General features: G+C 53.3%; 1 protein-coding gene across 5 annotated transcripts in view; it reads left to right on the top strand.

Moving 5' to 3' along the window:
• TRIM9 (tripartite motif containing 9) overlaps positions 1-14,578 on the top strand; it is a 129,824-nt gene that overhangs the window by 92,368 nt on the left and 22,878 nt on the right. For 3 of the 5 annotated variants that reach the window (XM_025181313.3, XM_075926185.2, XM_075926182.2), the window contains exons 5-7: positions 1,653-1,806; positions 5,342-5,499; positions 13,991-14,129. In XM_025181313.3, the coding sequence (XP_025037098.3) occupies positions 1,653-1,806; positions 5,342-5,499; positions 13,991-14,129 (451 nt within the window). The remainder of the gene's footprint in view (positions 1-1,652; positions 1,807-5,341; positions 5,500-13,990; positions 14,130-14,578) is intronic. The other 2 variants (XM_075926184.2, XM_075926183.2) reach the window with 1 other exon arrangement.

Here is a 14,578-nt window from a genome sequence, read left to right as displayed (position 1 = left end):
TATGCGGATGGTGGAGAGAAGCAGGCGGAGAAGGCTGCGTGTAAGGTAGGAAGCAAAACAGGAATGTTTTGAGAAAGAGCTGTATGTTTCCGCCTGTGAGAAAACTGCCTTATACGGACACTGGGCGAGGAGTTTGGAGGAAGATTCTTATTGCATCTCTAGAATAAATATTACAGCGCGCAGCCCTAAGGTACCTTATGGGTGCATCTAGACTGGCAAGATTTTGCCCAAAAGCAGCTGCTTTTGCGCAAAAACTTCCCAGCTGTCTACACAGGCCGCTTGAATTTGCGCAAGAGCACTGACTTTGTAATGTACAAAATCAGTGCTTCTTGCGCAAATACTTTCACGCTCCCGCTCGGGAAAAAGCCCTCTTGTGCAAGAATACTTGTGCAAGAGGGCCAGTGTAGACAGGGAAGAACTGTTTTGCGCAAAAAAGCCCCGATGGCTAAAATGGCGATCAGGGCTTTCTTGTGCAAAATCGCATCTAGACTGGCCACGGATGCTTTTGCGCAAAAGCACTTTTTGCACTAAAACATCCATGCCAATCTAGATGCGCTTTTGCGGAAATACATTTAACGGAAAAACTTTTCCGTTAAAAGTATTTCCGCAAAATCATGCCGGTCTAGATGCAGCGTAATGGGATACAAACACCCTAGGGATGTAATAGTGTAGTTAATTAACTGATTCATCAATAAGCAAAAGCTTATCGGTTAATGCTATAGACTGCACACATACCCCCTGCCCCCTGCTAGTAAATTTTTTAGCAGGCTGGTCAGCAGCCTGGCTTAGTCCTGGCTTGCAACAGGTCTGGGATCTACCCCTGCTGCAGTTCTGCATTTAAAGCATATTAGGAGCCAGGCTGGCAGCCTGGCTCAGTTCTGGCTCACGCCAGATTCGGGAATTCAGCCCCTAGACAGGGGCTGCTGCCACCCTGCACTGCTGCCTCTGTATCAGAGACAGCAGCACAAGGTGACAGGCAGCTGGTCCACGAGGGGAGCTGGTTTTTCAGCTGTCTCCACTTGTGGACCAGCTCCGGCCTGGCACCCCGCACCGCTGCCTCTGATACAGAGGCATCGGCATGGATTGGCAGGGGGCTGCTTGGGAGTGGGGCCGGGGGTCACTGGCTGCCAGCCCCGCCCCTAGGGACTATAGAATAGTTGAGTAGCCTATAAGGATTCACCAGGTTAATCGACTATTCAATTAACCGATGTTTAACAGCCCTAAGACGCACTCGGTGGCTCGCAAGAACAATAGCAGTTCATAAGAATGCGATCGGGCTCCTAGTGCAGCCAGTGAAATCTTTCCACTGACATCTCTGGGCATGGGGTCGTCTCCGTAAGGTGGGACTGACTCACTTGACCTACGAGGCTCGGTAGCTCCAGATACGTGAGTCGGTTCTGCTTTGAGTCATTTCCAAAGCGGCACCTAAAACAAAGGGCTTTGCCAGCGCCGTTGGGTGCCTTCCTGGCCCGACGAAGTCAATGGCGAAACGCAAGCCATTATGAAACTGTCGCGATGCCAGAACTCCACCTGGGCAAGCCTTTGGGGTCAGACCCTGCTGAGTGTTACCGTCATCAGGCACCAACTCTCCCTATAGCGCGCCCGCCAGAGTGGCGTGTCATAGCCGAGGCTGTGGTCTTCCTTGCCATCAGATTTCCGACGCGCTGATCAGGAGAGTGCACTTGACCGAGGACCAGTGGGGGAAGGGGACGCTGACCCCACGGATGACCACTGACTTTGATTTGAACCTGGACAGTGCTCCTTTGCTGCAGTCCATCCACCAGCTCGACTTTGTGCAGATGAAAGGTAAGAGCCTGTCCGCAGGCCATGTACAAACCCCCCTCCTCGTGCTCACCCCAATCGCTGGGTTTAGTGAAAAACACAAGGGGGCAAGAAACGGGAGCGAATTTCATCTGCGTCGGACTTGTTTTTTTAAGATACTTGTTTCGTTCCACATCAAAATTGAGAAGGCGGGTTTAAAACCTCAGAGGCGATCCTGTCCTGAGCTGAGGTGCCAGGTTCAGTGCTCAGCTCTGCCTGGGTGGAGGCAGGCCATTGCTCTGTGCCTCATTTTCCTAGCAGTGACATAGGGATAATCTTTCCTTTCTGTCACCCTGTGTGTCTCATGAGAGGGTAGGTTTCCGGAGGGAAGCACTGTCTCTTGCTCAGGGTGCGTGTATGGGCTCCGGGATGGATCTGAGAGACGACCCTGAGGAGAAAATTTGTTCCTCTTGGTTTCTGAGGACAGGACAAGGAGTAATGGGCTTAAAGTGCAGCAGGGGAGGTTTAGATTGGACATTAGGAAAAAATTCCTAACTGTCAGGGTGGTCAAATATTGGAATAAATTGCCCAGGGAGGTGGTGGAATCTCCCTCTCTGGAGATATTTAAGAACAGGTTAGATAAACATCTGTCAGGGAAGGTGTAGACAGAGCTTGGTCCTGCCTTGAGGGCGGGGGGCTGGACTCGATGACCTCTTGAGGTCCCTTCCAGTCCTATTATTCTATGAGTGTGTTCCAGGCGCAGGCTGGAAAGGGCATGGCAGGACAGGGATGGGGAAGGTGCTTCGTCCTTGGCACAGTCCAGCGGAGTCTCCTGTAGAGGCGGGTGGGACACGTGGCTCTAGTGCCCAGCCGGGCACGTAGAACGACCCTCCGCGGGCACAGAGGGATGGACGTGACCAGGCCGAGTTCCGATCTGCGACCTCAAAGGCTGGCATAATCCTCCTCCACGCAGCCTGGCGCCAGCGCGCCCTCGGTAGCGCCCCTGGGGGAGGAAGTGCCATTGCAGGTCTTCGGAGCCCAGCTGAGCCGGGAGGCGACTCGCCAGTGCTGGCTCCCAGGATTGCCTGGCCTCTGGGCAAGATGAGGGGGCAGCTCCGTGCTCCCAGAAGGGGCTGGACCTCCGGCAGGAGGGGCAGGGCTGGAGCAGCCGGCCCTCAGCACCACCTGAACCAGCCCCCCCAACCCTGGAGCTGTCCAGAGATTTAAAAGGCCTGAGGCTCCAGCTGCCGCTGCCGCCACAGTACAGCAACAGCGGCTGGGAGACCCAGGCCCCTTTCAGTCACCGGACTCCAGGGCGGTTGCCCCCTTGGGCCCTTCCCCCCTGCCGGTGGGCCTGCTTGTGGCCCAGAGAGCGGCTGCCGCCCTACAGATGTGGGAGAGCGTCCTAGGCTGAGCTACTGGGTCAAAGGGGGAGCAGGTCAGAACTGAGGTGCCGGGCAGCGGGTGCTCGGCAGCCGCAGGTCAGGAGCACACAGCTGGGAAAGGCCAGCGTCTCGCTACTGCTGCTGGAGAGGAGCCTGCTCGCGAAGCGCCCCGGAGAAACCATCCGAGACCAAGCGATAACCCCCAGGGAGGCTGCTGCCGACGTCAGCCCCACAGCTTAGCTCTCCCGGGTCCAGCGCCTGGCTGCTTCAACCTGCTCCTCTGGTGCCGGGGCCATTCTCGGGGCTGCTGAGAATTCCTTCAGCATATCTAAGCACTGCCATGTCCACATGGCTTCCCTTTCCCCTGAGTTCTGTTTCCCTTTCCTGCCCCGTACCTTTTCCCTTTGCCACCCTCCCGATCTCCCTGCCCATCTCCACCTGCCCCGCGCGGCGCCTTGATCCCTGGGCTGTCCCTTTGCTGCGCTGTTCTTTTACAGGGAGCAGGGCCGGCCCACAACTTTTTGGCAACTGAGGTGGGGAGCTCAAATGACGCCCCCTCGCTTGGGCCAAAACTTTGAAAGGTCTCAATTCTCTGGGTCCTAGTGGTTCCCCTCCTCCCCCCAGCCTGGCACCTGAGGCGGCCGCCTCAGTTCGCCTCATGGTAAGGCCAGCCTTGCCGGGAAGCCGTGCAGCGGAAGGACCCAGCCGAAAAAGCTGCCAAGCCACCGTTGGCGGAGAGGCGCCTGTAAACGGTGCCAGCTGCAGCATTACTGCCAGCCTGTGGTGCGGGGGGCCTTGCGAGAGGGAGAGACACGGCGCTGGGCATTTGTAGGTGGTGTCGGCAGCTGGAGGCCTGGTCTGCCCTCTGCTGTTGGGTAACAATGTTCTGCTACGGAGGGAATTCAGCCATGTGGCCCTGCTGGGCCCAGTCCGGACAAGAACCTCGGAAACCCTGGAATTGCCCCAAATGCAAACCCGCCCTACTCCCAGGCTGTGTCTCCACTACATCCCTTCTCTCGATGTCAATTAGACACTTCAAAATTGTAAACCGCATTTTTTGAGGAGTACGGGGTCTTTCGAAAAAGGGTTTTCTTTCCCAAAGAGCCCCGTCTAAATAGCCGTTTTTCTTTCGAAAACCACTTTTCGGAAAAAAAAACCCACGGCTGCCATTATGCAAATGAAGCGTGGGAAATGTAAATCCCGGCTTCATTTGCAATTTCGAAGAGTCTAATTTACATCCCTTTGTCAAGAAAAGAGATGTAGTCTAGACGCCGCCCCAGTGCGCAGTCTGCATGTCAGTGGAAGAGCAGCAGCAACACACGGGCCTCGCCTACCCACTGAATTATACCGCGGTGGGGGGTTGGGCCTTGTGTCTAGGGCACTGGTTGCCCCAGACCCAACGCCCCTTTTGGGACGGCCTTGACCCAGAACATTTACTCGCCCTACATGAGCCCAACTGAAACACACATTCATCTCTCGCCACATGTGGCTCACCGCACCTATTGCGGCAACACGCCGCCCTGAATTACGGCTCCATCATGTTTCGCCCTCGGGACGATCTGGTGCCCAGCCACAATGACAACGGCCTGACTCACCACTCCCCTGTCTAGCGATACACTGGTGTCCTTCCGTGAACTTGCCTGGTGAAAACCGGGGGTAACCCAGAGACAAACTAGACCCTCCGTTTCCACTGATGTTGCCACCGGTGGCTGTGTTCTCACCCAGCCGTGATCATGTCAGTCCGTCTGCAGCTGGACTCTCTGAGTACATCAGGAAGGTGCTCCCGTGGCCCTCCTGGTCTTTGGTTATGCCGTGGTGAGGGGTGGGTGAGGTACGGGAGCACGCTCTCAAAGGTACAGGCGTGGCGCTGTGTTTTCACACTCATGTAAAATGTATAATGAAGACCATGTAAGGAAAAAGGAGGCAGCCTCAGTAAAATTTCAGGTTGACAAGCTGATAGAAACCCAAAATTCCGCAAATCTACTCATGGGAAGGAAGTTCAGAAAATGATTTCTTCTTGTTTCTCCGTATCTCAGTGTGAAATGCAGGCTGGGCGACAAGCTGATAAACATGGTCTCCATCGATTGGAGAATGTGTGCATGCATTTCCATGCCTCGCAGCAATTTGAGTGCCCTTGCTATGCCCCCGTGTCCACTTTGGTCGTAGAAGCCAGGGTTACACTAATTTTTGTTTAGCTTCCTCTCCAGTGCCGGCACCCCCGATCCTACAGCTAGAAGAATGTTGCACCCACAACAACAGCGCCACGTTGTCCTGGAAACAGCCCCCTCTATCAACGGTGCAGGTGGAAGGATACATTCTGGAGCTGGATGACGGGAACGGTGGTCAGTTCCGGGTAGGTATTGCGAACGTCGGTTCTGTTTCTAACACGCACCTTGGAGCTGAGGACAATGCCAGTGATGTGGGAGCCGCGGCAGGACTGTTGCTGGTAGACAGGAAGCAGGCTTACCGTCTGCAGCGATACACTGCCCCTGCCTTATAGAATCATGAATACCTTTCGCCTTGTGTCGTGATGCACACGGGTATAAACGATTCCCCAAGGTGAAAACCAGTGGGAAATCAGGCCAGTTTGGCATTGTTTGTAGAAGAGTTTATTTCTATACAGTATCATCCTCCCCTGGATTTGAACTGAATCTTTCACTTTTTGTCAACAGCTTCAGTCCTGTTTCTATGACTATTTTTATTATGAGGGACCTGGTGCAAAAACCACAGGGTGGTATTCTCTGCCCTGTGGGATGCAGGAGATAGTCAGATTGGTCCCTTCTGGCTGTACGAGTCTGTGACTCTGTGAATGGAGAACACAGCTGCTAACTTTGCAGGGGGAAGCTGTTGTAAGCACCAGGTTCAGAGACTATGGAAACCATCAGCCAACAACGCCGTGACGGAAGGCACCGTACAGTCACCTTGTTGCAGTGACTGGGGATAGATGATGATACAGGGCCATACCCATCCTACAAGGGTACAGTGGCAACAGCAGGACCCCGCAGAGATGTGGCCTCCTGTGACAACTTCCGTTGTTCAGCTGTTGGAGTCACTCGCTATGACCATACCCATCAGGTTCCCTCTTGGGGGAGCTCTGTCTCTCTCCAGTTTTCATGTCAGACATTGTACCTAATTCTCTCCCTCGCTTAGAAGCGGCCCTCCCGTGGCTGAAGAATTTACATGACGGTTACCTCTCGCGAGGGCCCCCTCTCTGGCCGAGTGTGTGTGCCTGCACTCTCTGCTCTTCCTAAAGCCTCTTCCGCAACTCAGCCCTCCGGCCGAGTCCCACGCCCTGTGTGCAAAGCACAAAGCCCTTCCGAGGTACACACCTAACAGGCCCATCGTCCTCTGTAGCGTCCTTCTGAGTCTGTTCCACACTCTGGCAGGGCTTTATCTCAGAGGCTGGTCATAGTCCAGTCTTCAGTAGCTCTCCACACGGAGCTGTCCACAGTACTGCCCCTCTCTCTATGATTCTATGATAAGGGGATGGTTTGAGAACATGATCTTGGTAACTAAGGGTATGTCTACACTATCCCCCTAGTTCGAACTAGGGGGGTAATGTAGTCATACGGAGTTGCAAATGAAGTCCGGGATTTGAATTTCCCGGGCTTCATTTGCATAAAGCCGGCCGGCGCCATTTTTAAATGCCGGCTAGGTCGGACCCCGTGCCGCGCGGCTACACGCGGCATGAACTAGCTAGTTCGGATTAGGCTTCCTAATCTGAACTAGCTGTACACCTCGTTCCACGGGCTTCATTTGCAACTCCGTATGACTACATTACCCCCCCTAGTTCGAACTAGGGGGGTAGTGTAGACATACCCTAATTGACCATTCATTTTCAGTGAGAAATAGGTCAATGGAGAGATGATAGGAGTTACTATAGAGAACTTTCTGGGTGTCTGGCTGGTGAGTCTTGCCCACATGCTCAGGGTTTAGCTGATCGCCATATTTGGGGTCGGGAAGGAATTTTCCTCCAGGGTAGATTGGCAGACGCTCTGGAGGTTTTTCGCCTTCCTCTGTAGCATGGGGCACAGATCACAGCTGGAGGATTCTCTGCATCTTGGGGCCTTCAAAGTATTTGAAGGCTTCAATATCTGAGACATAGGTGAGAGGATTATTCTAAGAGGGGTGGGTGAGATTCTGTGGCCTGCACTGTGCAGGGGGTCAGACTAGATGATCATAATGGTCCCTTCTGACCCTAAAGCCTATGAGTCTCAGCCAGCTAGTCTCCCAGGCTGCGTATCTTGAAGTCTAGAGACACTGACTGTTGTGTGGCCCTGCAGCTTTTTTTATAGGGCCTTCCTGGCCCCTGATTGGCTGCTTCCTCTGTTGCCACTCTAGCCTGCTTGAAGGACTTCTCTACTGCCTTTAGGGGCAGGGTGTGGCAGGACCACAAGGCCGCCAGGAGGCGGCCTCAAGGCCTGATCTACCCTGTCTCAGTTATACTCAGGATATGTCTAGACTACATGCCTCTGCCGACAGAGACATGTAAATTAGACATACCGACATAGTCAATGAAGCAGGGATTTAAATAGCCCTCGCTTCATTAGAATAAAAATGGCCACTGCGTTGTATGGCCACTGCGTTGTGCCAGCTCAGCTGTTTATCAGCTCAAAGCGGCAGTCAAGACGGGGATCGGTCAACAAGGAAAGCCGTTGTCAACTGATCCCTTATGCCTCGTGAAATGAGGTTTACAGGATCGATCGACAACGGCTTTCCTTGTCGACTGATCCCTGTCCTGACTGCCGCTTTGAGCTGACAAACAGCTGAGCCGGCACAATGCAGCGGCCAGTGTTATTCTAATGAAGCGGGGAATATTTAAATCCCCGCTTCATTGACTATGTCGGTATGTCTAATTTACATGCCTCTGTCGGCAGAGGCATGTAGTCTAGACATACCCCTTGTGACGGACCGGGCCGTGTCTGGGCACAGCTGAGGGCGTCCGCTCAGGGCGAATTGCTCGAATCCGGGGCTTCTTACAGCCCCCGACTGGTGACCTTTCCACACAGGCCACAAACCAGTCTCACAGAGCGCTTCAGCTGCCTGCCTGAAGCCTCCCGAGCAAAACCCCTCCGACACCCCAGCAATATCCGTGCCCCAGATGGCCCCGGGCCTATACACAGGTGGGGGGTCCTAGCACCCAATCCCACCTACCCCGAACAAGTTCTGTCCAGTTCCAAGAAACCAGCCACAGATCCCTGGTCAATTTACCCTCTGGACCTTACCACAAATCACGCTGGGCCAATCCTTTAGAATCTATATCTAAAGGTTTATTATTACAAGAAAGAAAAGCATGAGAGTAAGGTTATTAAAGTACAGTACGTTACATGCACCGAATCTCCCAGTCCTCGATGCAGGCTCTAGCAGAGATGTTGCAGCTGCTGGTTTAAAAGTTCTTATTGCACATCCTACGATCAGGATGGGTTCACAGGTCTTCCGGGCTCTTCAATCCCTGCAGTGCTGCCTCTGGGATGAAGTGCTGAGCTGAGAACAAAATGGCATCGACCACATGGCCTCTTTATACTCCTTCCTGGCCTCTTCTAGTATGTACCAGGTCACCTGGTCCTCAGCCTCTCTGTGTTCCCTGCTGGCTGCTCTCAGGACAGCCCCCATTCTTTGGGTGTGTCTTTGGCCCATTGAGAACCATTGTTCCACAGGTAATTAGCATGTCCACAGGCTCCACAGGCTCGGCCCTGCCCAATGCTTAACCACATGCAGGGAAATCTTCAGTTTCCACACAGATTACAGATCTACACACACAGACATTATATACTCACATAAACAGTGTACACAGGATCAGAAAACAACAAGCTCCCATTCAATACCCCACATGGCTCCCTTTTATACAGATTTCTGGGGCCAACACCCCCACCTAGGGGTGCAGCAGCGATCTGGCTGCTTCCCTCCAATTCGGTAATGTGACACCCCTAGAGGCTAGTTGACCATAGCCAGCCCAGGGATCCGGGAAGCATAGAGGTGGCCGAGGACTGGGCTCCACATTTTTTTTAAATGTGCATTCCTGCCTATTTTAGCTATATGAAAATATTTCCAAGTCCAGGTGGACTTTTCTCCTGTTTTCAAATCCACTTCCAAATCCACTTGGAATGCAAATACTCACAGAAACATTCCCCTGGCTACACTGATCTTCCCGACTCCCTAAATCCTGCAGCTCCTACTCATGAGCAGGAAGCTTCCTCCCGTAATGCAGAATCAGGTGATGTGTATGCCTAGAACTTACAAAGAACGCTGGAGTTCTTTCCCCAACGCTTCCTCCTTCCTTCCCGATAACGTCACACGCCCTCGATGATCAGCATGCTTTGGAAAAGCAAAGAACGCCTTTTCAAGCGCTTCTTCTGGACTGCTTCAAAGTAGGCTGCCAAACATCCCTTGCAAAGGCTGTTCATTCCCATGGCAGGACGCGGTTTGCTGCACGACTGGCAATCGGAGGCGTTTAACGCTTGGGGACTTTTCAATTGCTATAATTACACAATTAAAATGTGGGGCTTTTTGTCTCTGATCCGACACGCTCGTCATTATTCTCCAGCATGTTCATCACCGTTCAGGGCAGGCAGGAGAGGGCAGCCCGCTGTGTTTCCTGCACTCTAGCGCTGCGTGAGGCAGCCAGGCGAGATCCTGGGCAGAAGCTGGGTAGTTGACAGCGGGGATGTGTTCAGTTGAATGGGAGAAAGCTGCAGAGGACCAAGCCGGGAATGATGTTTTCTAGCTCAGTGGGATGGGGGGAACGTTGGTAGAATCTAAAAGGAAATCGCCTTTTGTTTCGGAGTCCCACAGATGTATTCTCAATGAGATTGGGGGCTGATTAAACTCAGCGCCTCAGGACCACCAAGTTTTTCATTGTAGGCGCCTCACGGTCAAAGCCTCCGGCTCCTGCCAATCAAGCAGAACTGGGCATGGCTGCTTCAGAGTCCGTCCCCGCTGCTCTGGGATCAGACAGAGGCTCTGCAGGGCGAGCCATGCTAAGTTCTCTGCCCCCGTTCTCCTCAGGGCTGAGACAGCTGCCCACGTGGCATGTGTGTGATCCCAGGAGCCATGGCCCGTGCCGGTTTTCAGACTCTCAACATGGCCGCCAAGTGACCTAGTGCTTTAAAACCAGTTCCGGTCCCCTGTTAGGGCTGGATCCCGCCGGTCCCTGCAGGCGGCTGCCATGGGTGGAGCCAAGCTGGGTCCCTTGGGTGGCCGGGCCCTTGCTCACTGCCGTGCAAGGCAAGGAAGGGTGAACACTGGGTGTGTCTCGAGGAGACACCAGCTTAGCCCTGCTCCCACATGTGCCATGCGTCTGCCACTTCGGCCTTTCTCCTCTCGCCAGGCAGGCGCAACTGAGAGCTGTGCTCTGGCATTCATTACTGGAAGAGCCAGTTCCCCTGACCCTGTCCTGCTCACCCTTCTTGCCTTGTGCTGACATGGGAACACTCCATATCTAGCTGCTCGGGGGGGAGCCCTTGGTGGTACAGTGTATGCCCATGGCTGGATCTCAGCCCAGCTGAGTCCCTTTATGTCCAGAAACAGGGACATAAAACTGCTTGACAGGGGCAGCCCATGAGCTCCCTGCAAGTGGCTTAAAGCCGACGTACCTGGCTCTAGCTGCCCACTTCCCTCTCCCTCTCCTAGATGGGTTCCCAGGGTAGGGCGGGGCCCAGACAGAGCAAGGTGCACTCTGGTGAGCTAGGGCGTATCTTCTTCCAAAAAAAACGGCCATGTAGCCGTAGCCTCAAAGTTGGCAACCCTAGTTGGACTCCGGGCCAGAAAGGAAGGGTTCCAATCCAGGGTTTCCACCCCACCTGCCCTTGAAAGTCCTGGCCGTGGCTTTTCTCTGCTGTACTAATCATTAGGTTAGATGTTGCATTAAAGCCAAACCGCCAGATTCTCTGAAACCATGAAAAAAAGACTCCGGACATAAGGATGTAAAAGCGAGCCGAAGTATTTTGCAGTGTTTATCTTCAGGGCTGACCCATGTGCCAGGACATGCAGCGTAATTAAGCTGTCCAGAGGCAGAGTGTTTTACCATAATCAAGTCCAATGAGCATCCAATTGGACAGTGATAAGAGGATAATGTAGGAGAGCCAGTGGGTGACGTGAGGCAGCAGGAAACCTGTTAGCATTAGAACACGACTGTGACGCATTTTCTGTAACCCAGTGCTGGGGGTAGTTTCCTTTTTATTGCATTTGTTCAGAAAGTTGAGTTCCCAACTCAAAGGGTATACGTCTACACTGCACAGTTATTTGGAATAAGCTGTTCTGGAATAGTTATAATAATAGCTATTTGGAATAAGCTAGTCCAGAAGCCTCAAAACGAGTCCCAGGCAGGCTTCCCTAAGGTAGACGTGCTATCTCGATTTACAGCCCCAGGAGGAATAACTTAGAATGGCCCTGGTGAGGGGCTGTTTCAAAATAGCAGAAGTGGAGCCTCTACACACGCCTTATTTCAAAATAGCTATTTTGGATTAGGCGTTATTTTTACAGAAGCCAGAATAAGCCATCCATTATTGCGAAATATTTTAGAAATAATGGAATTGCCATGTAGACGCTCACATCGTTATTTCGGAATAACGGCCATTATTCCAAACGAACTTTGCTTGTGTGGACACACCCCAGTTGCCCTGCTAACTACTGAGCGCTGACAGGTAACTTTCCAGAGGAGAGCTGCAATTTTACATCATTCCCATCGATTTGCTCAAGATTCACTGGAAAAATACAAGGTAGCGTTCTGAGTTCTTTGTCCCGGGAACTTTTCCCAAAGGAACCTCATGGGTCAGTTAGTCTTTCCCTAAGGACTGGAGGAGTGTGCAGTATCATGCCGTATTGACCCCGAGGCTGTTTAAGCAGCCTACTCCTGTCTGTTATCCCAGCAGAGGTACACAAAGGACTCCTGGAAGGAGGGAGAGAGTGAAGGATATTTCACGAGGAAACCAAGAGCAAACCTACCCCCGGCAATCCAAATGACAGCACGCTAGAGCTTCAATCACATCCCCTCTAATTGAAAGCAAATATTGTAACTGTCGTGCTCAAGGATTTCAGTCGTACGTCGGCCGGAGTCCCTGCTGGGTGCTCCAGCATTAGGCCTCGGTAACTGTTCATTCGAACAGTGTGGCGCTGGCATCAAAATTACACATTGGTGAAATGGTCGGGGGGGGAGCCATCCTGTCTGTTTGTTGTCACTAAAATGTTGGTCTTGTCACCTGAGCTTACAAAGAAGTCGTGTCTAGCCAGGAGTGGGCAGTAATTTTTGAAGGGGGGCACTCAAAGGGAATGTCTACACTAGCCCCCTACTTGGAACTAGGGTGGCTAATGTAGGCATTCCAACTTGCAAATGAAGCCCAGGATTTAAGTATCCCGGGCTTTATTTGCATGTTCCCGGGTGGCACCATTTTTAAATGCCCCATAGTTCGAACTCCCTGCCTGCGACTACACTTGGCACGGACTAGGTAGTTCGAATTAAAGCTCCTAATTTGAACTACCTAGTCTGTGCTGCGTGTAGCCAGGGGCAGGTAGTTCGAACTACCGGGCATTTAAAAATGGCAGCGCCCGGGAACATGCAAATAAAGCCTGGGATATTTAAATCCTGGGCTTCATTTGCAACTTCGAATCCCTACGTTACTCATCCTAGTTCGAACTAGGGTGGCAGTGTAGACATACCCTTAGATTTTGGTAAGTGGCAAGGGCTGCACTTTTCCGTGGAGGGGTTGCGGGGTCTGGGACGGAGGTTGGGTGCACAAGGGAGCTCGGGATAGGAAAACGAAGTGCAGGAGAGGGTGTGGGGTCTGAGCGGGACTTTGGGTGAAAGAGGGGGTTGTGACCTGGAGCAGGGGATTGGGGTGCCGGGTCTGGGAGGGAGTTGTGACCCAGGAGAGGAGGGGAGGGAGAGTGCAGAGGGTTTAGATGGTGAACTGGGGCAGGAGGAGGTGGTGATCTGGGCGGGTAGTTCAGGGGAGGGAGGGGCCGGGGTGCCAGAGGCAGGCTGTGGCCAGAAAGCACTTACCTACTCGGCTCCCAGCCAGCAGCCCTGCAGGATCCTGAGAGACGCTCCCTGCCTGCCACAGCATGAGGCTGCTCAAAATGGCTGGCTGCTTCCTGTGGCTCTCTGCTTTGGGCACTGGAGGGTGGGGAGGATTCGTGCTCTGCTCCTGCCCCCAGCAAAATCTCTCCGCTCTCATTGGCTGGTTTCCACAAAGCCTTCCCCTTGCCCCTCCTGCCCCTTCTCCCCCCCCCACCCCCGAACCCAGAGCAGAGTCATGGGGGAGCCGCCACATGCTTAAAGCAGCAGGGGATTGCTCTGAGGTGACTGGCTGCTTTGTGCCTCAGTGTTCCAGTGAGGGGAGGTGGCCCGTGGGCCAGATTCAGTGACCCGTGGGCCAGATTGAGCAGCCCACAGGCTGGATCCAGTGACTTGATGGGCCAGATGCGGCCTGCCGGCCATATCTTGCCCATCCTGGTCTAGGTGCAAGTTTCTGGTTATAGGCCTTCACTGAGTTTATAATCTTTCCTCAAACAGTGCTCCCCTGGACTTCACTGGGAGTTTTGCTTGAGGAAGGACTTCAGGGCTCAGCCTAATGGCCTTACTGTACAGCTGCTGGGCGGTTTGTCCGCACTCCAATGTCAAGCCCTAAGATCATTTGATCTAGACACAAACTGATGATTTAGTGCTGGTAAAACTCATCCATCTCCTGCCTGTAGCACAGCCGAAAGGGCGCGTTCCTGGCATGCCTGCGTTTGAGCGCGCGGTGGGAGACGGGTGCAGCAGACCTTCTGCGGAAGTCTGCCCCGTGTGCTGCCCAGTATGGAGCGTGTGCCTCGGGCCCTAACGCAGCTCTTTGCCCGCTAACCAGGAGGTGTACGTCGGGAAAGAGACGATGTGCACTGTGGACGGTCTGCACTTCAACAGCACCTACAGCGCGCGCGTCAAAGCCTTCAACAAAACCGGCGTCAGCCCGTACAGCAAGACCCTGGTCCTGCAGACGTCCGAGGGTAAGCCGCTGGAGCAGTGCCACTCAGAAGCGAGACGGTGCTGCCCACACACAGGGTCCGTAGCACCCACCTCGCGTAACTCCGTGGTCTCTGAGTTTAAAAGCCAAGCATTGCGGAATGGCGGCTGTGGCAAGAGTAAAGGTGATAAGTCAGGAGAATATAGCCAGCGAGGTACGGCGCTCTCCTGGGGGGGAGCTGGGGATGCGGCGACAGGCACGCCACTCTGAGAAAAGGCATTTGAAGGATGGCAGCTTTGCACCTCAGAGACCGTGTTGTTTTTAAACGAAGCTCCAATGTCTTTCATTCCCTTGAAATTAATAATAATAATAAAAAGCCCTCCTTAGAAACCAAGGACTGTGCTGGGCCGCGCGGAGATTGGGATGTGTGCTGTTGAGCTGCGCATTCAGACTACATGGCTCCATCAAGGCATAAGGGATCAGTTGGCAAAG

Source organism: Pelodiscus sinensis, chromosome 5, assembly GCF_052426305.1.
Source record: "Pelodiscus sinensis isolate ZL-2025 chromosome 5, ASM5242630v1, whole genome shotgun sequence".
In the NCBI taxonomy this organism is placed as follows: Eukaryota; Metazoa; Chordata; order Testudines; family Trionychidae; genus Pelodiscus; species Pelodiscus sinensis.
The sequence above is the reverse complement of the archived record's forward strand: the minus strand, read 5'-3'. Positions and strand labels throughout refer to the sequence as shown.